Source organism: Canis lupus, chromosome 6 (genome assembly GCF_011100685.1).
Source record: "Canis lupus familiaris isolate Mischka breed German Shepherd chromosome 6, alternate assembly UU_Cfam_GSD_1.0, whole genome shotgun sequence".
In the NCBI taxonomy this organism is placed as follows: Eukaryota; Metazoa; Chordata; class Mammalia; order Carnivora; family Canidae; genus Canis; species Canis lupus.
In genome coordinates, this window is record NC_049227.1 from 35397460 (window position 1) to 35425234 (window position 27775).

Genomic DNA, 27775 nt, shown 5'->3' on the forward strand with positions numbered 1-27775 from the left:
CGCCGTGCCAAATTCTTCCTTTCTCTGCCTTTTGTCTTATTCAAGCCCTGAATAGAGGATGAGGCTCACCCAGTTGAGGGTTACCTAATTTACTAAATCTACTGATTCCAATGCCAATCTCATCTGGAAAACGCCCTCACAGACACGTCCAAAAATCAAAGTTAATCTGGGCATCCCATGGCCAAGCAAGTAGACACATAACATAAATGATCACAATTACTTATTTTCTAATTCTCAAATCATAAATTAATGAAACTATGCTTGAACATTGAAAAGCATAAATATTTCTTTCTCTATGTCAATTTTATACTTGATTATAGCAGAAGCACATGTTATCTTAAGGGAGGTGTTTTTGCTCAACATTATATCAGTTATTGAGTGGACCTCTGACACAAGTATATTAATCACTTTTAACAGCTGCATTATACTCCACAATGGTCTATATTCAACATAATAAGCCACTCCCTTAAGATTGGGCAATTATAATAATTCATAGGAATAAGACCGAGTCAAAGGAATAATCATCTGCATGGTTGATCATAGGTATGGGTGCTCTGGTTTTTAAATGAGTTCTACCAAATTGCAGTACAAATAGTATAGAATGCAGGAGCCAGTTTCATGGCAATTTTGCTAGTATGGGAAAAGATAATATTCCTACTTTCCTGTTAATATGGCGTTATTTAGTAGGTAGAAATTACTATCTCACACTGGCTTTAATTTGCATTTTCATACAGCTATCAAAGACAGGTGTTCACCATGAGTTTGAGTCTATGTATGATTTCCTTTTGTGTGAATTTTCTGTTAGCTCCTTAGTGATTACTCTCAGGCTTTTATGATTTCCCCATGAAGACACTCCTATCATCAGGGCAAAATTAATATTTGTCAATTCACAGATTGATGAATTGGATCAACAGAAAAACTCAATCTGAATAGATCAAATTAAAAAACATGTATTTTTTTTTATCCTTATTGCAACGTAGGGTACTATTTTGAGGGGATGCAAGAGATGCAATTAAAGTTCTATTACTCCTTTGACTTGATTCTCTGTATACCATGGGAACCAGTTTCTTTTTTAAATTAGATCAGGTATCTGGGAAAAGCTATCAGCCTCCTGGCTGAGTCATCCTGCTAGCCTGCCTTATGACCAGGATTTGCTTCCCTCCATATGCCCCTTAACAAGAAGCTGGATGCTTTAAGCTTGGAATATTTTTCTGTTCTAAAGGACTTGTCCTCCAATCCACCCAGAAAACCTGGATAAAAAGAAAATATGAAAAACCTCTGGTTGACCTGTAGACTCTGAGAGCTTTTAGTCTGCAATGGCCACAGTAAAAGATACTGCATTTTTGATGACTGTATTCAAGAATAAATTTTAACCTATAATAGGCCAAATTTTAAAAGCCCAACTAAAATGATAAAAACTCAATGTAATGCGCGCATAGGCTTATGCATGTGTGTGCTTGTGCATATGTGAATTTGTACATGTGTGCATGTTTTTCCCACCCCACCTTTGGATTCTGTTGCTACGGCATTAGGCTCCATCAAAAATTATTTCAGCACTCTAGCTGCTAAGATGGATGGTATAATCCCTGGGTTTTCTGACCTTCATCAACATGAACAAAATTTCAGCTGAACTGTGCAAAAGTTCTGAGACAACATAAATCACATTTGGACAGGACATGCTTTCTATCTAAAGCATCGTAAAGTCACCCAATCACATATCAAGAAGTGGGATAATAAAACACACCAACTGAAGAGGAAAAAAAATTAATTAACTCTCACTCCACTCATCACAAAAGAAGCTGATGGCCATTTTTTTTTTTTGAGAAGAAATGACAGAACTATTCTAGACAACCAGCTCTCCACTTAATTAGGTGTTTCCTAAATGCATTTTAATTCAGAATTTAAAGAAGTATCACTAAAAATTACACAAAAATAGACTTGCTTCTTTTAAGTAAAATAAATGACAAATGAAAGTAACAGCTATAATTAATGGTATTAAAATGTAAGCAACTCAGCCCCAATTAATTCATAAAGCAAAGAGATGACAGACATCTTTTTTTTTTTTTTTTTTTAGGAGATGACAAATATCTTATAGATAAATCACACTTTTAAAGTTGAGGTATCAAAAACATAACCCTATCTGAGGCTAAAGTCAGTCTGAGGTTAGTCAGTCCTAAGTTATCACCAAAAGTAATCAAATAGCGTAGGTTTCCCAAGGGCCTAGGAGAGTGAGGCTATATGCGTGTGTCTGGTATAAGGCTTTTATGTGTTCAATTGTGTTTAAGCCATGCATCCTCTATAAAAATACCAGGGCCTTGATGGGTTGCAAATCTGTAATATAACAGGAGACACAGGTGTGCTCAAAAGTAAAGACCAAACAGAGAATGCAACAGAAGCATGACGTGTCTATCTTCTCTTCATCTTTGGGCTTAAATACAAAGCATTTGGGGTTTGTGTCACTCATCAGTTGCCAGATTGCAGGCCAGGAACCACCTATTTCTGGCACACACGCTGTAATTCCCCCTCCTTCACCCTTGTCAGACATCACTAATCAATCATGCACTCCTTCTGTAGAACCCAGAGCTCAGACATCCCATCAACACAGCATTCTGCACAGATTATCAATCAATCTGAGTTGGCACCAGAGATTAAATCTGTTTCCAATCACTGCCCTACACATTTAGGCATGCTTTCCAGCCCTCTCTGTGCACCTTCAATCAGATTGATGGGTACCTACAGGATATACAAAACTCTAGGTTTATAACTGGGGACCTAGTATCTAGTTTCAGATTTGTTATTTATGTTGCTATGTACTTAAGTAGTCCTAGACCAGTTTTACTTAACTTCTCTGATCCCACCAGAGATCTGAGAAACAGACTCCAGAGTGAAAGAAGAAGGGGAGAAAAGCAAACATAAGAATGTAATAAAGCAGCTTGCATGTATTGGAGGCATATCCTCTGCATGGCCAGCAAGCTACGTACCCTAAGTAAATTAGCTCAATGAGTCCTATAGTAGCCCCAGAAAGTATCTACTCTTATTCTGTCCATTTTACATAAGAACATGAGCATCTGAGAGGTTAAGTAACCAGGAAGTGGCCAAGCTGGGGTTCAAACCTGGGCCTTTGAGAATCCTGAGCTAGAGTTCTTAACCAGTCTGTTATACCCGTGATTCTTTAAACTAGCTTCCCAAAGCCAACTTCAAGGCTGATGGGAGGCTGTATCAGACAAATGCCCTGATCTACCTCAATAGCTTTTTCACTGCACTCTATGTGTTACATCTTTGCCCATCGTACTGCTGAGTGTGCCCAGCACCCCTCATCATCTGCCATTTGGGTTTCTGGCCCATGAGAGGCTAATTTAACTCCACACCACATCCATTTCAGAAGCTCTTCCAGTTTTTATGTGCCACCCCCCAACCCCCAGCCACCACCACCTTCAAATTTCCCTAAAATAAATGAGAGAGGAAAGTACCACTAACATCTCATTTTCAAAGTTCAGTAAAAGAGAAAGCATCCGCTAACCTACAGATAAAATAATAAAAGGCAGGCACAGAGACCCATCCTGGAGTAAGAAGCTCTTGTCTACAAAAATAACTCTCAGTCATGCAGAGAAGTGAAGCACTGACTGGAACCATGAACATTTTGATCATTCCGAAGAGCAGACCCATTGAGGACCTCAAGATAATACCTATGGAGGAGTGATTAAGAGGAAATTAAATACAGAGATGCATTGCAGAATGTCATTTAGCGCTGGCCCAAGTTATTTCTATTCTTTCGAGGGCTTTATTACAATAATTTTCAAAAACGGAGTGACCATTTACGTGTGTGCCAGGCACTGCGCATGCTGAGCAGTCAAGGACCATTTATTATTTTCTCTTGTGTGGTATCCTTGGCAGCAGTAACATAGTCAGTGGTTAAGAATCAAAGGCAGGCCACCTGGGTGGGGATCCATCCTACACTTACTACCTGGGTGATCTCAGGCTTATTAGTTAAGTCCTCCTTCCCTCAGTTTTCTCATCTGCAAAATGGAGATAAATATTGTACATGTCTTAAAGGATCTTTATAAAAATTCAATGATGGAATGCACATAAGGGCACCTGGGTGGCTCAGTTGGTTAAGTGCCCAATTCTTGATCTCAGTGTTGTGAGTTCAAGCCCTACATTGAACTCCACACTGGGTGTTGAGTCTACTTAAAAAAAAAAAAAAGGCACATAAAGTGCCAAAAACACTGTCTAGTATAGAGTAAGTGCCTAGTGCATGCTAGGTCAACTACTATTCTCCATTTTATCTTCTAAAAAACAGTCAAGGTTTCCTTTAGGGGCTCCACTGTACTCCATTTAAGTTGTTCAGTTGGGGCTCAACCCACTTCTGGTTGTGGATGAAGGCAGACACACAGGCTGAGTACTGCTTTCCATAACTAAGTGATCCAATTAAGCCAATAAGCATCACCCCCAACATTTGTATTGGAACCTTTGGGAAAAAAAGTTCTCTTTCTGCAGGTAGAATTTAAGCCTGTAGCTAGTGGTCCCCATCTTTACCACCTCATTTGAATTTAAATACTAGGATCCAGCTCTACCAGAAGACAGCCCAATTTTGCCGTTATTTTAACAGCTGCTTTTTTTTTTTTTAAACCTTTAAGCCAGTCCAAATTGGTTTTCTATTATGCAGGTGAAGATGTCCTAATACAGCCCACAAGAACAATCCATGGCATGCATTATCTATCCCCGTTTTACAAATGGTATGACCGTGAATCAGAAAGCTAATGTGGCTTTCCCAATATTGCAACTAGTAACTAAGGGCAGAACCAGGATTCAAACCTACACCTGATTTCCAAACTCTTCTCCACCATATTACATTATCTTTTGAAATAAATTATGTAGAAGTGAACAAAATGCCAAAGATTTCTTGGCAGCAACCAATTCTGACAGAGGAGGAGTCTTCTCCAGAGTTGACTTCCATCCCCTATCTGAGGTTCTGCACACATAATTCCAGACCCTGGAATTTATCATCTCTACTTTGGGCTAGTCCCCATGTCTAAGCAGAAACGATGTTGAATCTGGCTGTCAGAGTGCCCCATTTTCCAGCACAGAGAAGGATAAGATGGGGTCTCTTGTGACCCCAAGTCTCATGAATATCTCAATAGAGCAGAGGCAAATCTATAAATGTGGGTTGCTTTACTGATGCTAGATGACACCATTCTTTGGCCAGGTACGGTGGCACCAAGAATATCCTGCTGCCCCAAACACAGCCAAAGCAGAGACTGAGTAGTTGCTATGAACTCATTTGGAATGGCAGCCTTGCCTGATAGGAATGATGGTTAATAATCTGAAGAAGATTCATGGTCTTTTTTTTTTTTTTTTTTTTTTTTTGAAGATTAATGGTCTTGCGAAATCTGCATGAGATGGAGAAGGCAACACCCATAGAAAAGGTAAGCAACCTCGACAAAAGCTTTGCTGGTGTTAGATGACCCTGCCCTATTCTTTGGCCAGAGATAGTAGGACCAGAGGTGACCTGCTAGAGGTCTTAGGGATCAAGTTTAAGCTGTGGTAAGCAGACACCCTAGGCAGTGAGGCTGTCTTTATGCATCTGATTATTTCACACCATCAGATCACATTCCACATAAAGTAGATTTCATTCTATGACATTGGACAAAGCACTCTCATGCTTTCAAGCCTCTAGGTAGCTTGGCCTTTGCCCTCTTCCCAGCTTCATCTCAAGCCACATACCTCTGTTCAGTTCCTGAGTCATGCCCCTCTTCTTCCTCCAGACTTCCATCTCCGTGTGTGACCCAGGATCCTCTACTCCTCTCCCTGACTTCAATTGTGACTCAAATATCATTCCTCAGGGATACTTTAATTTTTACTTCCACAGCTTTGGGGGATCTTGGAGCATCTACCCACTTAATGCATAAACATAATCAGCTTTAAACAAAGGACATTTGGAGCAGAAAAGAAATCCAGTCCCTAAACAAATCCCGAGTCTCACCAAATGGTGTTCCCTGCAGTCTTTGCCCTTGTCTGCCTTGAGTATCTCATTTCAGTCTTTAATGAGAAACTCGTCCATGAATGCTTCCCATTCCAGGGAGAGACCCTCTGAGCAAGGAGCATGTCTTCCCCTCTGTCTTTGTTCTGCCTGTCAGAGCCCAGAGGACTATTCCACTCCCAACCCCACAGCAAGACAGCAGGACTAATAGAAAACCAACCCTGGTGACTGCTTTGTGCTCATTTTCAACCTCACTGGCATCTAAGCCTCTGAAATCCAGGAGATTAATTTATTGTCCATGTTGATCAACTCTACTCCTCATGGCAGCCAGCTATACACAGATATTTAAATTGAGCAGCCTCTGACATGTCCCTGAATGGAACTGTCCATGAATCAGGGTCACCAAACCACATGGATAGCTCTCATGAACTCTCTCCAAATGAAGATCTTCCTCTCCATTTCCTGTATGGCTCTAGTCAGACTCATGTCCTCTTGTCTGCACTCCAGCCTGGACTCCTGGGTGCATCCTCTTGCCCAGCTAGTCCTCCTTGCAGACAAGCAGGGTTTGAAATTTCCCAAATGCAAACCCAAGTCTCTCTCCTGACTGCAAACCCACCATCTAAAAACAGATTCTCAAACTACAGTTATCTGTAATCCACATATACACTTTTTTGACACCCATCTGATTTTTATTAAATCAACTCAGCTGTTTAGTTCTTAATGAACATGTTAAAATGATAAAAGATAATCCTTAGTAGAATTTTTTAAAAGAAACTTGCATGTTGAAGCAAATGGAAAGAGCAGTATTCTTTGTCAGATACAGAATGCGAGCTTCATTCAAAAGTAAAGCAATGTTACTAAATTAGAGCTAGATGTCAGAATTGCCTGTCAAGTGCTCTGGGTCTCTTGGTTAGAAGGGTAGCTTAGCAAATATTGGAGACCTTGGGTTTTATTAAAAAAACAAAACAAAACAAAACACCCACCAAATTAAGTCTCCTTTATGCAATCCCCAGGTCTGAAAAATCACTGACAAGACAATAACCTCAACCCTTCTTCACTAAGTGATTTGATGCCATTTCCATGAGTCACCTGAAGGTACCTCATTTATCATATGAGGCCCACACTTGGCAGTACTGGCCCACAGGAAAACACCGTCCTCCTCCACCACACATCGTTAAAACAGGACAATTGGCTGGGAACTGAGCACCATTATTTCTGAGTCCTGGCTGACTTCACCTTGTTCCCGGCAAAGCCTTCCCCTTCACTCCCTCCCTGCACCGAGCCATGGCCAGCCTCTGGCGCCATCCCTGGACTCTGTCCCCCTCTCCCTCTTGCTTCAGGACTTCCTTTTTGGAGAGTAAGTCACACAACGTTTCAAGTATGTACATCTCTGGCCTCCTCCAGCAAGGACCTGCCCTCTCCTACTCTCTCCTTCCACTGGGAGGGGACATTGACACAACCCCCGATCCATCCGCAAGGGTAACAATACACCCCGTAAGCTGCTACTCAGTCACCACCCCAGTCTCCCCTGTGGCCACTCTCAGACATGCACACCGGGCCTGGGCCAACCCGAAACGCACCACATGCGTTCACACCTCTGTCTTTGCCTGTGCGGTTCCCTCTGCCAGGAGGGCTTCAATCAGCACCACCCCTGAAAACCCTCACGTAAGAGTCCTTCCTAAACCACTGAGACTGAGTTTGCAAGTCCCAAGGCTTCAAGTCTCTTGGATCTTTTCTGCATATGTGTTTTACTCAACTTGCACAGTTTTAAAAATCAGTACTTTTCCATTAAAATTCAGTATTTCCAGATTGGCTTAAAAAATGGCAATACAGGGGCACCTGGGTGGCTCAGTGGCTGAGCATCTGCCTTTGGCTCCAGGTGTGATCCTGGAATCCTGGGGTCAAGTCCTGCATCAGGCTCCCCGTGGGGAGCCTGCTTCTCCCTCTGCCTGTGTCTCTGCCTCTTTGTCTCTCGTGAATAAATAAATTAAAAATCAAAAGAAAGAAAGAAAGAAAGAAAGAGAGAGAGAGAGAGAGGAAGGAAGGAAGGAAGGAAGGAAGGAAGGAAGGAAGGAAGGAAGGAAGGAAGGAAGGAAGGAAGGAAGGAAGGAATTGGCAACACGGGACATATATTTCTCATGGCAGCAGGTATTGTGCCATGGCCTCTGAATTCACTGCTGTCTCCATGGCTTCATGTTACCCCATAATCTCTCTTCATTAACATAGGATTCCTGCCCGGACCCAGCAGACAGGGGAGTTCATTTCTTGATTTAGGCCAAGCATCTCTTCTTCTGTAAAATATTTCTCAAGCCTTCTAGGTCCCCTGGTTATCTGTTTCTGTGAGCCTCCAAAACACTTTCTGGGGGACTTCCCTTTTTTATTTATTTTATTTTATTTTTATTATTTTTTAAATATTTTATTTATTTATTTATTTATTTATTTATTTATTTATTTATTTATGAGAGACACAGAGAAAGAGAGAGGCAGAGACACAGGCAGAGGGAGAAGCAGGCTGCATGCAGGGAGCCCGACATGGGACTCGATCCAGGGTCTCCAGGATCAGGGGCTGGGCTGAAGGCGGTGCTAAAACTTTGAGCCACCCGGGCTGCCCCTCCCTTTTTTTTTTTTTAAAGAAATTTAATTATAAATGACATGTGATGCCTGCAGGTATGGACATTAGGTAAAACAGAAATAAAAGTACATGCAGTTGACTGTATTCTTATTTTGTGCCAGGCATTACATATATACACTGCCTTACAGTATTGCCAACTCCTCAAATCAACTCTTCAAGTGAATTTTATGATCCCCAACTCACAGACAGGCAAATGGAGACTGATACTAGGTAAGAGAGCTTCTCAAGGTCACAGAACTGCTAAATAGGAGAACTGGGACTAAAAACCGGGACTTCTAGGCCCCAAATCCCATGATCTTCACTACTATATTATGTTCGCCCCTGTGTTGTGAGCATGGAATTTCTAATCCTTGCATATACCCTGGTGGAAATACAAAACCTAGAACTGAACCAGGTCTATTGGAAACAAGCCAGCACTGCACTTCTGGTGCTGCTTTCTCCTGTCCTCAAGACCGAGAGTCCTGGCCTACCCACTGCCAGGTGCCAGCGGCTCATCAGAGGGTCAGAGCTGACAAGGCTGTGCTGTCTCTACAGTGAGACTCTACTAGAGCTAACACAGGAGGGCTGAAAGGTTGCCCCAAATTGAAAAACAGATTATTTTGTTGGCAATGGATGAAGACACCAGCCCCGAGCACAAATTCATCTGTAGGGACGGGCAAGTCTCCTACCGATTTAATTCTCATAGCTGGTGTGTGTGAGGCAGTCCAGCATCAGAGCTAAGAGCCTGGCCTGTGCATTAAGAACCTCTGAGTTCCAATCCTGGCCTATGATGCTACATGATCGCGGGCACTTAAGAGGTTAAGTCACTTACCCTCTTTCATTTTTCTATCTGTGTAACTCGGATAAGGTTGGTACCTTCCACACAGGACGTTGGAAGTACAGGAGGCACTTAAGTGTCCCGAGCCTGAGTAACTCTCCAAAAGGGAAAAGTGTAAATGCTCAGAGTTACTCTCAGCACCCAGCGCGGACCCCTAGCGCAGCTCCGACTGGATCCAACCTGAAGGGCGCCCTAACTTTGAAACCCGCTCAAACTCCTTCCACACAATTTCATAACAGATCTGAAACTGGTTAGCTGGACCAGGCTAGGCGATAAGTGAGAAGAGGAAGGCCTGTCTGTGTTTATAGCCTTTGACAAATGGGCTCTCATCTCCTCCTGACAGATGCTCCCCCGGCTGGTCCATCCGCCTCTTCTGCGATCACCTGAATTGCAGTCTTCATAATACTACTGGAATTCAGATGGATTTTACACCACAAATAAAAATGAATTCAAATGCCTCAGCTCCCCACCAGAAACACGGGTACTGTAAATGTCAAATGCCTGCGGTTTTGCAAGGCCGCACAGCCGGCTCCGGGTCCTGGACTCCTTTGCATCACCGCTGCTAAATCTGCATCAGCTCCACGACATTCACCTGTGGGAAGTACTGATCTGAGCTCTGCTTCCCACTTAGAGGTGAAAAATGCCTCCAGCCCTTGAGATCTCCCCATGACAGCTTCTAGACGATTGTAAGAAATGGCCAGAAAGCCATCCAAATGCAGGTCCACTCACAGGGGTGGGCTCCGCTATTGGGTGGGCTTGGAAGCAAAAGGGAAACGTGCAACAGAAGCACACCCCAACACAGGCCGTGAATTTCTCCATACACAACCGGGCAAGGATCTCCTTGCTGACGTCCGCCAATGGAGATTAGGCGTTTAGAATAAAGAAAGATAGAGACATCAGAGAGAACTATTCTCTCCTTCGGCCAGCACTCTCCGATGGAACCAGACTGTGCAGACCGGAAGAGGGATGTTCTTGTGCTTCCTTAGGCCGGGGGCTCTCTCCAGCTCTGGGCAGTCACCGTTTATCTTCTATCATTGGATCCGGTCTGGGATTCAGTCAATGCAAAAGTGATTCATGTCAAGGTGAATGCCCAACCGAATGGGATGAGGCATGACATTGGAGGGATGGCAGGGAGAGACCCTATTAGACTATGGCAAACTTGAGATCTTGTTTTCTAGACCTCTTCTCTCCAGAAGGCACTCAACCATATACAAAGGCACAAGTGTGAGAACACAAATATGTCCATACATATAGAATATACAGAAGAGGGGCAGACACGAAGGAAGGAAAAGTGAAGGCAGCCCGGGTGGCTCAGCAGTTTAGCGCTGCCTTTGGCCCAGGTTGTGATCCTGGAGACCCGGGATCGAGTCCCATGTCGGGCTCCCTGCATGGAGCCTGTTTCTCCCTCTGCCTCTGTCTCTGCCTCTCTTTCTCCCTCTGTGTCTCCCATGAATAAATAAATAAAATCTTTTAAAAAGGAAGGAAAAGTGAAAGGGAAATGAGAAAAATAAAGTAAAATAGTTTACCTGGGGATCCATCTAGTCCCATAGATGTCATGTTAAGCTTTCTTAACTAAAGGAAACTGAGCTTCAAAGAAATCACTGTTGGTTTGCCTTCAGAGCACTCAGCATTTCGTAAAGACCCACACGGGCCAAGGGCTGCGTCTTCAGAGGCAGGCTGACTTATTATTTTGGCACCTCTGTCATCTCTCGTCACTTCAATTCCACTTTATCAAATTACTGATTTTGCCAGAAGCGTTTGGATTAAGTGGAGAGGGGCACACACACATACGCAGGAGCAAGTGTCATCACTTCAATGGTGAAATTTCATAATTATACGTCAGGGTGACAGAAGTACCAGAGTGCATTCGAGAGATGGGATGAAGATCACCCCCGAAGCCACGGCCGCTGTCGCCCTGCACACCCTGGTGCCACACCACTGCACGCAGGGGTGGGGCCGGCACTCTCGTGGGGACGGTGGGGACATGCCCCTCTGGGATGACTGGGGCTGACTTTCCCATTAGGAGACGAGACCCCAACGTACAGAGCTCTACCCCCAGCACCTACCTCATCCCCACTCCCAACCGCACAGTAGGAGAACCACAGAAGCTACAGCCCAAACGTAAGGATCACACAAAAATAAATCAGAAAAGAATTCCAAGAGGAAGGAGAGTTCTGTTGCACAGAAGGAACAAGTCCTTAGAGAATAAGACCCTCAAAATGGCATCACCGCGGTGGCATTCCTAGGAGTCCTCCCCAATTAGCTGCAGTCACAGAGCTTTGGTTAATTCATGTGTCATCAGTCATGAGCGCTCATGTTTAGAAAATGCCAGGTGAACGTGTTTAGAGAGGAGGCCTTATTTGAAGTGCCTGACTCAACCCCACAGGCTACGACAAAGCACAGAAATGCACGTGTTTGTGTGCATGTGTGCACACACCCATGCATGTTACTGTTTTTTGCAAATGGGGGAAGCCGTGTACGGAAGGAGCACATAGGACTTTTCCTCACCAGTAAGCACCACGAGGCCTCCACAGGCTTAGGGGATGCTTATCGCCGTGATGTATGAACCAGTGGCAGTCTGGGTCTGCAGAATGGAGCCATATGACCAGCTTTCGTTGCCTAGAGATGACCCTGCTTGCTCACTTATCTTGCCAGTGACGGAACTGATATTATTTTAACAGTGTCAGGTCTCCTGGTATCTTTCAAACACTACTGGCAAAGAAGGTATTAAAAAAAAAAAAAATATATATATATATGATAGAACAATGCTTGTAAATTCCATAAAAGTCTAAGGAAAGTAGAAGCATCCTGACCTTAGGAAGCAGGGCAGGTGACCTGTGTTCACTGTGACATGGGCAGAGCTGTCAGGGCAGATCACCCTTGGCAGAAATGGTAGGAACGGATGAAAAAAAGACTGTAGACACATGTCCAGCCTAAATTCCATTTGTCTAGCCCACAAAATACACACCTGCAAGTATGCCAGCATGCAAACACAGGACGGGTGCAAATGTGAATTGAAATGCCTTTGCCTGGGTATCCCTGGGTGGCTCAGTGGTTTAGCACCTGCCTTCGGCCCAGGGCGTGATCTTGGAGTCCCGGGATCGAGTCCCATGTTGGGCTCCCTGCTTGGAGCCTGCTCCTCCCTCTGTCTGTGTCTCTGCCTCTCCCTCTCTCTGTGTCTCTCATAAATAAATAAATAAAATCTTAAGAATAAAAAAAATGAAACACCTTTGCCTGCCAAGGAGAGCAGCCCAGAACTGGAGCCACCAACTGGAGGATCATGCGGAGCAAGTCTTAGCTACCTTATAGTTATTCCTTCCAACACAAGGTTAACACTCCTTAAAATAATGCATGACAATTGCCTTTTACTTAAAAGCAAATTTTGTTTTGAGGAGTCCTTGACCATCTTGCTAACCAGCAGGTGACCAAGCTATCACACAAGAATCAGGCCTCAAAACCTCTGCTTGAAATAATAACTGCATTTGACGATAATGGTACAGTTGCAGAGAGAAACATCTTTCAAAATTGCGGAATGATGTCAAAAGTAGCCGGGAGATACGTACCCTCAATTCACTTATTTGACCTCTTTGGATCCAAGGCGTTAAAGGTAAAATTTGATCTGCTTGGGTGCGCTTTACCAGGGAAACTTCTGTGAACTCTGTCAATAAGGACAGACCGTGGAGAACAATTCTCTAACGGTTGTTTTTCCTGAGGGGATCCGCATGAAGTGTAACAAGAAGATAAATGGGGGGGGGGGGTGACTCTGAAAATATAGGAAACCATCTCCCCTCCCTGCCTCCCTCCCCAAAACATCTCCCGTAAATAGATTTATGCCATAGAAAGTTGCCACTCATGTAAATGTGTCATGATGGAAACTGAGGCAGGCTCTCTCTCAAAGTGAGTAGAACAAAATCAGGGACGTACCTTGGAAAGCCCAATATTTTATAATCTACCATGTATATGATATCACAGAATAATCATTAATGATCTTCAACAACACCCACACGGCGGCGGGGGGGGGCGGTGGTAGGGGGGCACCCCAGGGCTGGGCCCACGCAGGGGGAAAAAGAAAATGATGTTCAACAACAATGTGAAATGGGCTAAGGATAAATGAGCTACCTTCCTGAAGCATATGACTAAAATAAAAATAGGCACCAATTTTTTAAGTACTTAATTATGTTCTGCGCTCTTCACTGAAGTCATCAGAGGTAACACAGATGCACGTTTTAAAGTATGACGGTCTTGAAGTGTCTAATATCAGTACACGAATCACCTTTGCAAGCCATCGTCTAGCCTTAAACACTTGGGTTTAAATCACAGAGTTCTTGTTTTCTTTTGAAGCCAGAAAGATGAAAAACACTGACTTACCTTTCTGTCCTCTATTTCCACACAGGTATTGCAGTCTGTTTTGATATCCTGAGAGGGAGAGAAAAGAAAGAGAAAGAACAGGAGTCAGACTTACGGCCAGGGAACATTCAGCAGTGTCGTTGAAATGCCCTTTAAAATAATAAAAAAAACTCACACTCCTAACGGTTGTTTCTCGAGCCATTGCTCTTTATAGCCCTTTTAAGAAGTATATGCCCTGGTGTTTGCATTAGAGACATATGGATGTCATAACTAAGCTTTATTACACGTAGATGTGGGGTGAAGGCAAATCTATGGATCAGAGGCCACAACAAAGAGAAGCTGATGGCTCATAAAATCATATGCCCCCCCCCCTCCGCCGATACCTTCATTCACATCAGCAGAAACTGCCCTCACTTGGACTTAATATCTCTCTCCCATTGCAGATTTAGTATAGTCAAGTCTACCTCCTTTCATCACAAAACTATCACCATCTATTTTTTTAATTGTTCTGTCCATCCACTTATCCAGCCATCCATCCGTCACCCAGCCCTTCTCCATTTATGCATGATCCATCCATCCATTAATCCATGGTTCCATCCGTCCATCTATATTTATTGCATATTTTATTTTTTCATGCATCTTTTTTAAAAAAGATTTTATTTATTTATTCATGAAATACACACAGAGAGAGACACAGGCAGAGACACAGGGAGAGACAGAAGCAGGCTCCATGCAAGGAGCCTGATGTGGGACTCGATCCCGGGTCTCCAGGATCACGCCCTGGGCTGCAGGCGGCACTAAACCGCTGCGCCAGCGGGGCTGCCCTGCCCTTTCATGCATCTTTTCATGTTGCTCCAGAATGTAAAGGAAAAAACAAACAAACATGGTTTCTACACTCGAAGAATTCACCAGTTAGACAACAAATATCTGACACACACACAAGCAACTGCAATATTCATTTACTAATGCGCTCCACACTTATGGATTGCCAAGCCTTGCTCTAGGAAAGGAAGACTCAGTAGCATACAAAATACATGGGAAGTCCTGCCCTGGTGAGGCTTACATTCTGCTAGAAGAGACAAGACAATGTAAAAGGAACATTAGTAGACGGTATTTTTTAATTTTATGAGAGGATTCGTACTATAAAGAAAAATAAAGCAGGGTGAAGGGAATGGAAATGGTGAGCATGGGGGAATAAAATTTTAAATTTTAAGAGGAGTGGCAACTGAACAAAAGCATGAAGGAAATTCGGGGATGAGCCATGTCGCCGTCTGGGGACAGAACCTGTCGGGTGAGGAAAGAACAAGTGCAAAGTATCGGACACAGTTAAGCTAAAGGAAGGAGGAAGAGGACCCGGTGGCAGGAGAGAAGTAAACTAGGAAAATACCGGAGATGAGATCAGAGGAGGATATTAGCTTTTATTTTGAGAGCATTGAGAAAATACTCAGGTGTTTGGTTTTTTTTTTTTTTTTTTTTTTGAGTGTTTTTGTTTGTTTTATGTCAAAATACACACAGCATTTACTATTTTATCCATTTTTTTTTTATTTTATCCATTTTGAATTGTATGGTTTGGTGGCATGAGGCACATGGACAATGTTATGCAAGCATCCCCTCCTTCCATCTCTAGGGCTTTTTCACCCTCCCAAACTGAAATGCTGCCCCCAGTAAACACTAACTCCCCATGTCCCCCTTTCCCAGCCCCTGGCAGCCACCCACCAGTCTCCTTTTTGTGTCTGCGAGTTTGACAACTCTAGGTACATCACGGTGCCAGTCTGCGAGGACAGCCATAACAAAATGCCACAGACTGGGTGGCTTAAACAAACAAATCTATTTCTCTACAATTCCAGAGGCCAGGAGTCCAAAATTAAGGTGCTGTCAGAGTGGGTTGCTGGTGAGACCTCTCTTCCAGGCTTGCGGATGGCCACCTTTCTCACTGTGCCCTCATGTGGCCTCTTCTCTGTGTGCACAGAGAGACGTCTCTGGTGTCCTTTCCTCTTCTTATAAGAACACCAGTCCTATCAAACTAGGGCCCTTATGACCTTCTCATCTCCATTACCTCCCTAAAGGTCCTATATCTGAAAACAGTGACATTGGGAGCTGGAGCCTCAACATATGAATTTGGTGAAAGGGCACAATTCATTGTATAACACTTATACAGGAGGGATGATATGGTATCTGCTCTTTTGTGTCTGGCTTATTTCATTTAGCACATCTTCATCCAAGGCTCAGCCATGTAGTACTATGTGTCAGAGTTTCATTACTTTTTAAGGATGAAGAATATTCCATTGTATGTATATAGGACATTGTGTTGATCCATTCATCCATGGATACACGTTGGGTTTTTCCACCTTTTGGCTACTGCGAATGATGAACACAGGTGTACACATATCTGTTCAAGTCCTTGCTTTCAGTTCTTTGGCATATACACCCAGAGGGGGAATTGCCGAATCACAGATTTTTTAAAAATTTTATTTATTTGTTTGACAGAGAGAGAGAGAGAGAGTAACAGAGAACACAAGCAGAGGGAGAGGAAGAAGCAAACTCCTCGCTAAGCAGGAAGACCAATGCAGGGCTTGATCACAGGGCTTGATCCCAGGACCCCAGGATCATGACCTGAGCTAAAGGCAGACACTTAACAACTAAGCCAGGCACCCCTCACAGGTTAATTCTATGTTAATTTTTTTTTAAAAAACCATCATACTGTTTTGCACAGCAGCTGCGCCATTTTACATTCCCACCAGCGGTGCATGAGAGTTCCAATTTCTCCATGTCCTGGCCAGCACTTGTCTTCACTCAGAGGTATTGAAGAGAAAAGAGACATGATCTGACTTCTGTTTTAACAGGATAGACATGTGAGAGCCAAGAGCACAAGGGGAGACCAGTTTCGGGGTGGCTGCAGGAGGTCAGATATAAGATGAGGGTGGCTGGGAAGGGTGATGGCAGGGAGGGAGGTGGTAAGAAGTGGTCAGAATCTGGATGGAGTCAACAGATGTCTTAAAGGATTGGATGTGAATATGAGGGAAAGATGGAGGCCAAAGGTCATGCCAAGGTTTTTGACCTGACCATTCTAGCAATGGAGATTGGAGTCAGGGGTCAGGACTGTGGGTGAGGCAGCATGGTGGAGGGGTCTGAAAACAACAGTGGCTCAGTTTGGGGTAAGTTAAGTCCATAGAAACATTTATTCTCTCACCAAGAAGTAGTTGGGTTTACTCTGCTGATGTGTCATTAGGAGAGGGTTGATTAAGTGGAAGGCCATCACCATTGTGATTATTTTTTTAAAAAGATTTTATTTATTTATTCATGAGAGAGAGAGAGAGACAGAGACAGAGACACAGGCAGAGGGAGAAGCAGGCTCCATACAGGGAACCCGATGTGGGACTCGATCCTGGGTCTCCAGGATCACGCCCTGGACCGAAGGCAGGCGCTAAACTGCTGAGCCACCCAGGGATCCCCTCACCATTGTGATTATTAAGCACAACAAATTCTAGGTCTGTGTGAATCAAGAGTGGAACAAAAGAAGACAACATCATAAGTTAAAGATTCTATTTTTTTTGTTTTGTTTTGTTTATGTAACAGATTGTTTTATTATCAGTAAAATGGGACTAAAACAATGAGCAGTGCTTCCCTAGCACCAGGAACTATGGTAGATGTTTTTCCACACTTGTCTTTAAGCTCCTTACAACCAAACAAGGTTGGCATTTTTAGTTTTTACCACATAAAAATTGAGGTGAATGATTAGGTAACCCATCCTGGGTCACACATCAACGGAGCATAAGTATACAACTGGAAGTGGCTCCTAACACCAGGCACTTACATTCCTTTCAGGTGATTTTATTTTATTTTATTTTAGTCGAGGTAGTTGGTCAGTCTGGGTAATGCAGGCCACCTGTCTCATTATTTTCCTTTCTATAGGGAAGAAGGGACATCTAAAGTAACTTATCTGAGAAGAGGAGCAGTTGTGATTCTACAAGAGTGATCCCAGCTCAGCAGCACCAGCAGCACCTGAGAACCTATTACAAAATGCATCTTCTTGGGCCAGACCTGGTGAAATACTCAGAGATCTGTGGGTTAGCAAGCCCTCCAGGGGTTCTACTGTGGACTCAAGGCACAGTCATGGTTAGCAGTTCCTGCATCGCAAGTGTGGCTCCATCACATCATGGCTGTGCAGCTTAGGCAAGTGCCTTTGCCTTTCGACGTCCTGATGGCCTCATCTGTGACATAGGGGTAATATGAGGAACTGGCTGTCCAGAATGGGGTCTGTGCCCCAAATGGGGCATCTCAGGCTTCACCCCGCATATACTGAAACAGAGTCGGCACCAAATGATTGTGTTCCCCAAAATGCAGAGGTCGAAGCCCTAAACCCCCAGTGTAGCTGAGGGTTTGGAAATGGAGTCTCTTAGGAAGTAACTGAGACTAAACAAGGTCATAAAAAGGGGGAACTTGACCTGATGGGATTGACATCCTTATAAGAAGAGACTGACCTCAAAGAGCTTGCTCTCTCTCTCTCTCTCTGCAGCCATGCACAGTGGAAAGGCCATGTGGGAACGCAGAGAGAAGGTGCTGCCTGAAATCCAGGAAGAGTACTTCCCAGAACCTGGTCATGCTGGCACCCTGATCGCAGACTGCCAGCTTCCAGAACCATAAGAAAATAAATTTCTGTTGTTTTACATCTTTCAGTTGATAGTATTTTGTTATGACAGCCACGCTAAGATTCCCCAGTGACCTCCAAAGCCCAGTCCTAGGACTCAGGGTCATAGTTTTCTCACTACAGCCCTGATTTAAGGGCTGAGGTCTCTGACTGACCTTGAACCCTTACTCTTACTGAGAACTCTCTTTGAATTCATCTACTAAGACACACAGAGATTAACTCAGTATGGGAGCGATAAAAATCATGAATTATTTTTAAACCCAGGAGATGCCATCTAGAAACAGGGCAAGAAAAAGCAGTTCCTTGTCTGTTTTATGCCGTTGTGACCAGGGGAAGTGTGCGTATCCTCTCTTTCCTCCAATGAAAATGCGTTGAGTTTGTAGGAAGAGTCCATATCCAATTGTGATTTACCCACAAAGAAGTGGCAGGTGTTAATCAACTAACTAACGAAATCAATAAGCCAAAGGCAGGGTTTTGTTTTTAATCTGCCACCAAGGACCCACACGAGCAACAGAAAGAAGCCATCTGGTAGAATCAGAGCGCTTGCCATTTCCCTAAGATTATTCAATTTATTCTTGTCAGGATTAATTTACTAAACCCACACTAGATTTTTTATTTAGATGATATTGTTGGTTTGTCATCCGCTGCAGATCCACGCGGGAGGCCCCACCAGGGACTGCACTAGCTTCTGAACAATGTTGGGCTCAAATTGGAGAAATGTCACTTTGGCGGGAACAAATTATTGTTCCGGATCGCTCCACGTAGAGCTGGGGTCTCCGGATGGGCTCCGACCTGACCTTTTCTGAATCAGAAGAGTCGAGTAAGTACTTCAGTCCCACTTAATGACTTCGCTCGGAAAACAGCTCAACTACGTAAGTGTTAAGTATGAATCTGGAGCCATGTACTCATCACCAGGCAATCAATTTCCCTACAGAAGCCAGGCATTCTCCTTTCTGTAGCTGGAGAACCACAAATAGCGGCTCAATCGCTAGCAGCAGGTGGGATTCTGCACACCCTATGAAGTCATACCGCTTGCCTTCATATAACTGGACTCTATACCACACTAGTTGTGGGCTGGTGCCTTAGTTTCCCTGTCTGTAAAATAATAATGATAGTCACCTCATTTGTTGCCAGGCATATCTACTACATGCAAAGGTCTTAGCACAGGGCAAGTCATCGGTAAATGCTGGTTATCATTGACGGCATCCTCCAAATGTCTTTGTCAGACCCGGTTCTGAGTAGGGTATTGAGAACTTAAAAAAAGTTCTATTTTTAAAGTTTGCTCTTCCAAGTCTTCTGAGGTCTTCTGGCTTTTAGATATCAAAGCACCCGGGTGTCTGTTCTTTTCAGAAGCTGTTCTCTCTCCCAAGAGAGAATTTTTTTTCTTCTGCATTTTGTGTTAGTTGTTTCTGATGATTTTGTAGGTCAGGGTTATTTATGCCCACAGTGCAGAGAACCATCATCCTGGATCATGTATCAGCACCATTCACAACTCTGAAGTGCCCAGAACTTAACGGTCCCTGTGAACAGGTGGGGAGAAATGTCTGCCAGTGAGGTTCTGGAGGCCTCAGAGGATTTTGAAGCTAGGAGTCTACAGTGGGTGGAATAGTAACTCTCAAAAGATTATATCCATATTTCTACCCCTGGAATCTGGGAATGTGACCTTATTTGGAAACATGGTCTTTGAAAATGCAATTATGGATCTTGAAGTAAGATCATCTTAGATTATCTGTATGGCCCCTAAATCCAATGGCAAGTGTCCTTTTAAGAGATAGAGAAGAGATGGCCATGTTAAGACAGGAGCAACACGGCAACCAGCCAAAGAGTGCCTCAGGCCACCAGAAGCTAGGGGAGGCAAGGGGAAGATTCACTCCTGGAGTCTGGTAGGATGGTAGCCCTGCTAACATCCTGATTTCGGAATTGTGCCCTCCAGAACTGTGAGAAAATGAATTTCTGTTGTATTAAGCCACAAATTTGTAGTTATTTTTTTACAGAAGCTGCAGAAAACTAATCGAGAGCCTCAAGGAGCTTCCGGTTTGATTCTCTCATGTTTGATACCTGCCTATTCATCACAGAGAAAAGAAAGGCATGATTCAGAGACCATGCCATGTAATCCAAGCCTTAGGGGAGATGAAAAATCCCTTTATACAAGAGATGCCATGGCAGTTGCATGCTGTTATGTTCACAGGCCCTTGTGTTTCCAGAAGACGGCCCCTGGAACCTCTGTTAATGATTTCGGGTATCAACCCTGGAAGGGCAATATACAGAAAAGACCAGGGTGCTTATATTGGATGTGCGAGTAAAAGTAAGGTCATTTATCTTTGACTTGGGATTGTTTTCTTGGACTCAGATACTCACCAAGTCCCAGAGAGCATTTCAAAGGAAATACCTGCAGTTTGAAACATCTCTGGAGAGCTGGTGGATGATGTAGGAAACAAAGGCAAAAGCAAAATTAAATTTCCTTACTACTTATAGCCCACTGACAAGTCCTTGAAACAGGCAGGGTGACATTCCTCTAGGGACTCAACTACCTGGATGTTGACACTTGGCTAAGGGCAAAAGGCAATCTTAGCCCGACCCCAGGATCCTGTAAGTCTACTTTAACATATAAAAAATTCCTTTGAAAACTTCCCTTATCTCTACCCCCTTCCAAAGATAAATGTTAGCAATCATCCTCCAAGCATAAGACCCACTGATATACATCTAAAGGGTCTCACGACTAAGGTTTTATTAGACGGTAATAAATGCCCTTTCGATAATAACAGCTAGCCCCCTCAGGGTCCTGGAAACTTGTTTCCAAAACTCCTTGGAGACTTATACTCTCCCTAACCCCCTCCCAACTTGAACAAATATGATGGGCCACTCCTCATGACCCCAGTGCAGCTCTTTCGGCCCATGTGTCCCATCCCCCTTTTGCACCAGTGATGTCTCAAGAATTCTTTCTAGGCTCCCAAACCCTAACATCTTCCCTTATCAGTGGAGACATAGCCAAAGATTCATATGACAAACTCAAACAGGGTTTACCACCAACTATCCCTCTAGGGGGATTAGAAGTCCAGGTGGTTTGCTCATCCTTTTCAAGCAGAAAATAAACGCTAAGGCAAGGCAGTTGATAGCATTAAGAAAAAGTACATGTTGATACCAGAATCCAAAAAGAATTCAAAAGTGCATTTTAAATTCTAAATCAACAATATGCAGGGAGGGGAAAAAAAAAAGAGTTTCCTTCCACCTTTCTAGCTTCTTCACTCATGTCCACCATATTTAAAAGATAGGTTAAAAAATGCAAACAGAAATGTAGTAACTTCTACCTCCTGTATACGTGGGACATGCCCGGAAAAAAAAATAAATAAATAAACTAAAGCCACCTTTAGTTCAAGGCAAAGAAAGAAGTCTGGGTGGGCAGTTGGCCAGTTCTGGCAGATTATCAGGCAAAGCACAGTAAACAAGGGTAAGGTTATCATGCAGATTTCAGCCACTGCCTCTTCCATTGCTGAGAGTTTCTGGAGATTTAGAGTCATCCTCCTCTTCCAGGCACAGGAAGGGAGACACCCTTACAAATGGAGATTTCTCTTAAAACTGTAAATATCTCTCTCACAAAAGGCCACTCCTCTGTTTTCAGAGATTCAGATAGGATCTGTAGCCTCCCTAAAGTTATCATCCCCCAATGATCCTATGCTAAAAAGGCATATTTGGGGGGTTAGCATCATTTTCCCTTTATTTACAAATTTCCTTTCCTTTTTTTTTTTTAAGATTTTATTTATTTATTCATGAGAGACAGAGACAGAGAGAGGCAGAGACACAGGCAGAGGGAGAAGCAGGCTCCATGCAGGGAGACCCATGTGGGAATTGATCCCAGGGCCTCCAGGATCACGCCCTGGGCTGAAGGTAGTGCCAAACTGCTGGGCCACCGGAGCTGCCCCAGTTTCCTTTTCAATAGCAATTTTTCTATAGTTTGGACACTTAAATTTCCTACTGTTCTGCAAATAACAATTACTTATCATTTAAAAGAAGCTAAACAATATGAGTTTAGATCCTAGGATTTAGAACATTTACTACAACTTGGGTTCTAATGTTGATGTTTTTTTTTTTTCCCTGCCTTTACAGAGATTCAAACTTTGAAAATAAATACAAGTTATAGGACCATTTGGCCCAGTGCTTCCATTTTTCAGATGAGAAAACCGAGGATCAAGGCGTACAGGGAGGCACTGGTTTTGATAACAAATGACATAAGAGGGATTTGAAATCCATCTACCTGCTTTGTAACTTATGCTTTCCTCAACACCACATTTTGTGTTTGGATATGAATATTTAAACCGATATTCCACATTCAATTGCATTATTTAAGGATAATGATTGTGCCCAAAGTTTTTTGAAAAAAATTGAGTAACTGTGTTATCTCGTAACCACAGTCGGTAGAAATTTGGAGTCATGCGTGCCTTCCTGCTGAATTCTTCCGTTTATATTCACTCAGCTCCGAAGACTTAAGATTCAAATAGAGTCACTTGAATATGTAAGGAAGAGCATAAACGTTTGCACTGACAAGTTTTATCCACTTCACAGCGCTCCATTCACAAATTTGCTCAGCCCCTGCAATCCCACAGAGGGCCAGCAGATGGAAGCAAATAACTTTGCAAAAAACTAAAATGCATGAAGCCATCGACCAGAAAGAGCATCCCCTTCACAGGGGTCTGTAAACTTCTTGAAAGATCATAATCTAACTGCTCCCTCAAAATTTATGTCCCCAATGACTGTATGCTTCGATTAAAAAGCTTTCTTTTTTTTTTAGAATTGTATTTATTTATCTATGAGAGACACACAGAGAGAAAGGCAGAGACACAGGCAGAGGGAGAAGCAGGCTCCATGCAGGGAGCCCTACGTGGGACTCGATCCCTGGACTCCAGGATCACACCCTGGGCCAAAGGCAGATGTTTAACTGCTGAGCCACCCAGGCATCCCCGATTAAAAAGTTTTCATTACTTACCAGGAATGTTATAATTTCAGAAAGCATTTCATTAGTACGTGTTTATGAAGGTTCAGTATAACGAAGATCCCTGTGTCAAAGCACAGGATGCTCCAAAAATCTATTAAGTTTCAATCTGAACGTGAAGACGGAGAATTTATTCCAAAGCCATTTGCCTGAATTCATGCAAATGGCAAAACAACAACAACAGTCTATAAACTGAGATCTCAACATTAAATTCATTCAACCAAGAGAGTAGAATCAATCTCAGTTGGCTAGCTCAGAATGCAAGGTTTCTGACTTTATAAATGATTGAGAGGAATTTTAAGAGGGGGATGGGTTACGGGATATTTTCCCTGGGAGAGAGGTGGCAGGAAAGAGCTGTACAGCCAGAGAAACCATAAAACAATCCCCAAGTCCCATCTTCATGGAAAGAAAGATAGCAGGGCTTTCATCTTAGAATTGTGACTTCTGGCTTTGAAGCCTGCACCCTCAGCCCCCATGAATTATTTTGTTCTCTTCATCCTAAATTGTTCGCAGCTGATATCAGGGGACAAGAGAGACTTGGCAGGAACCCTGGCAACCCAGGGCTGCTGGCTCAGCACAACTGAATTTGCTACCGAGGAAGGCAGCCCCACTCTCAGGTAGGAGCAACTTGTCACCAAGGTAAGCTCAAACCAAGGGTCTGTTTGCAAATAAGAGCTATGCATTGGCATCACAGCAGGGGTTTAATGAGAGCGTTTTTAATTAACTGTAAAAGTAATTACCCATATTAGATGTAAATCGCACTTGTTTTTACATGAGGTGAATAATTTTAGTGCAGCTTTTAAGAATAATACTTTCTAGAGGAGCTGTCAGCTGCACAGGCTCTTAACAAATCCATGTGTTTAAAAACAGTATCTAGGAGAAAAAAACAGGAGCCCAGGAAGCCTTCGGTTTGTCACCTGGCTGCTGTCAGTATGCAGCTTCTCTTTTCATTTTACAGCAGCTCAGCACTCCCCGCCCACAGCTGTGTACTCAGGGAAGTACCCTCACGAAATCGTGCAAATCGGATGTGGTTTTTGTTCTATTACGTTGTGTTTTGTTTTGTTGTCCTCTTGGCTTTTTGCCTCCTGGATGATTCCCAACACTTCTATTGATGGGCTCTTGTGAATAACTGAGGGACTCAGCCCCCAAAAATAGGAACTCAAGGGAAGGTGAAGGGAGAAGCCCAACAGGCCACTAGTGTGGCCTTCCATGACTAAGGTGGGATATTGTCCAAGGACAGAACAGGACAGAGGAGGCAAGTGTGGCAGCAAGCAGCCCAGGCTCCCAGGGCTCCTGGGCGCCTTCAGGAGTTCCAGGGCAGTACCTCTGCTGCAGAGAGATGTCTGCACGACCCGCTGCAAAACAAAAAGGCAACTCTCCAATGGATTTATATAAATAGTAGGAGAAAAGATGGAGGTCAGTGTCGGGAGGGAGCAGATGTGACCTCCTTGGGTGCAGAGCTGTGTTAAGATGCTGTCCCCTGGGCTCTTGAAATTTCCCTGACTTAGCAAAGTGTGAGGTGGGCCCTTGAACCTCCCTCTGGAACCACAGCAAAGCATAAACAGCCAGGATAGAGTTTGCAAATACAAAATTACTGGGTAATTATTTATACTTTGATAGGCACCTTCATTAAGGGATTTGAGGATGCAATTATCAAATTGAAGTTTAGTGCACTCCAGTTAAGCAACAGAACTGAACATCAGGAAAGCAGGATGCAGAAAGGCAGGATTGCGCCCTGCGTGCCCATCCAGGGGGCCAGAAGCTTAGCTGTCAATCAGATGCCTTTTAAAAAAGAAACCAGGCCATCTGAAGAGCTGGCTACCATTGTGATCGTTTTTCCTGTCTATAGCCTCCTTTGGGTTTTGGTTGCTGTTGTGTTCTTATTAATGCTTGTTGTGCTCTTTGCCTTAAAAAATAAAAATATATATATATATAAAAATGGGGCTAGAGCAGGAAATGTACTGGTTTGATATGATACCCTGAAAACTTCACCCAGTTCAAGGTCAGCTGAAGGAGGAACCAGACCTGGAACTTGTATCTCTCATGAGGAGCTTTTTAATTCCCCACTATAGGGCCACGCGTTTTCCCAGCATCCCCTACATCCAACACAGTGTAGCTATTTCCCACATTGCCTACATAAAGGATTGAAATTAAGAAAAGAAAGAAAGAAAGAAAGAAAGAAAGAAAGAAAGAAAGAAAGAGAAAAAGAAAAAGCAAGAAAGAAAGAAGAAAGAAATAAAGAAGAAAGTGGAAAGGAAAGGAAAGGAAAGGAAAGGAAAGGAAAGGAAAGGAAAGGAAAGGAAAGGAAAGGAAAAGAAAAAGAAAAAAGAAAAGAAAAAAAGAAAAAGAAAAAGAAGAATAAGAATAAGAATAAGAATAAGAATAAGAAAAAGAAAAAGAATAAGAATAAGAAAAAGAAAAAGAAAAAGAAAAATAGCCTGGTCTTAATTAATATACCAACCTCTTGAGGAAATGTGACACACTGAACATTCAGCAATACTAAGATAATGAAATAATTCACAATGCTATTTTAGGGTAAATGCAATGAGAAGTTATATTTTAATTTCAACTCCATGTATGGATCAAAACATGTAAGACAGAAGGCTCAGGAATGAGTCTACCTTGCTTCAAATCCTGCATCCGCCACTTAATAGCTGTGTCGTGACGTTATGAGGCAACTTATCTGTGCCCTCCGTTTTTCAGAAAATAGGATTACTATCAGTCCGGATACCATCAGGCTGCCGGTAGTATTAAGTTGAGATAAAGCCCGTAGAGTGCTGTCATGCAGTCGGAGGGGTCCAAAGTGTGTGTTTTCTCAGTTGCAATTTTTAAATTTTATTATATTTATCTATATTCATTAGATATTATTCCATATATAAGATAATTTTATTAACATTATCCTCCCTTCTTTATATAAAGATGGTTTTAAATATTGCCTGAATTCTTCTGTGTCACTGCTATCTCTGTCCATTAAATGGACTCATAGGCACAACAAAAGATGACAATTTCTAAGAAAACAAGTCTCCTGGGAATTGATGCTGGTAGTCTATCTCCACACCCACTAAACCACACTTGTAAGGATCTTCACACCACAAGGACCAAACAAAACCACTTAACTAAATATTTAATCTCCTTCTAGGAATCAGATATTAGAAAAACACATCTAATAGTCAAAGCAAGGATTATGCCAATCAGAGAAGATACAACACAACTGAAGTGCAACAGAGCTACTGCAAACTCTGGAAAAAAAAAAATAACAACCAAACAAAAAAACCCACCAGCATTCTTGTAATACCTCTTGAGTATTCGCAGATGAGTTACCAGTTTCCAAGAAATAGCTCTGCTCTGAGACATTGACAAAGCATTGCTGATTGCTGGGTGGAGCCACAGCTCTCCTTGAAAACTTTATTTGCAGTAGTCACTTGGGCTGTAGCCATCTTGTCAACCACAGTTTCTTGGGAAGCAATATTTTCCGTCCCCTGTGACCTTGGTTTGGCATTTCACTTTCTGGTAGGATATGGATTAGCAGCCTTTTCAATAAGAGTAAGTAATCAAGTCTTTGTTCCAGGAATACAAACTTTATTGTCTACAATAAAGTAAGTAATCTACAAATGGTTTCCATCACTCCTGCCTCTGCTCAAACCAAACCAGCAGAGATTTGGAAAAGATATGGACATCTCTTTGTTTTCTGTCAATTTTTTATATATTCTGGAATGGGTGAGACAACACTAAATATGGAAATTTGCTATTGGAGGGCGAAACATTATACAAACTTGTGTAACACAAGATAATTCAATCTGGGTATACCTATCTTCACTCATCAAAGAACATACAGATATCTTGGTTAAGCTTCAAATGGACTATTCCTAAGTTTGACAATGTGGTTCTAAAAGTTAATTAACAACAACAAAAAAAAGTTTACTTTTTTAAAAGATTTTTTTTTTTTTTTTTGAAAGAGAAAGAGAGCAAGCTGGGAGAGGGGCAGAAGGAGAGAGGGAAAATCTCCAGCAGATTCCCCCATGAGCTTGGAGCCAGATACAGGGCTCCATCCCATGACCCTGAGATCATGACCTGAGCTAAAACCCAGTCAGATGCTCAACTGACTGAGCCACCTAGGTGCCCCAAAACCTTTTTTTAATTATAATAAATTTGTAAATCTAAATAGGTAGACCCTGAACTTCAGATCCCCGAGAGTAAATTTAAAAATCACCAGAGAAATAACCACTTAAGCTTTGTCAGAAAAATGAAATAGAAATACGGATGTAAATGTTCTTTCCCAAGCCATGTGATTTATTAGTAATCCACTCTGCAAAACACTCATATCAATTCTCACATGAGTACAGGAAAAAAATGTACCTTAAAAG

General features: G+C 42.8%; 1 protein-coding gene across 12 annotated transcripts in view; it reads right to left on the reverse strand.

Moving 5' to 3' along the window:
* Nucleotides 1–27775, reverse strand: part of RBFOX1 (RNA binding fox-1 homolog 1) — a 2034214-nt gene that overhangs the window by 884457 nt on the left and 1121982 nt on the right. For all 12 annotated transcript variants that reach the window (XM_038540446.1, XM_038540439.1, XM_038540440.1 and 9 more), the window contains one exon: nucleotides 13798–13845. In XM_038540446.1, the coding sequence (XP_038396374.1) occupies nucleotides 13798–13845 (48 nt within the window). The remainder of the gene's footprint in view (nucleotides 1–13797; nucleotides 13846–27775) is intronic.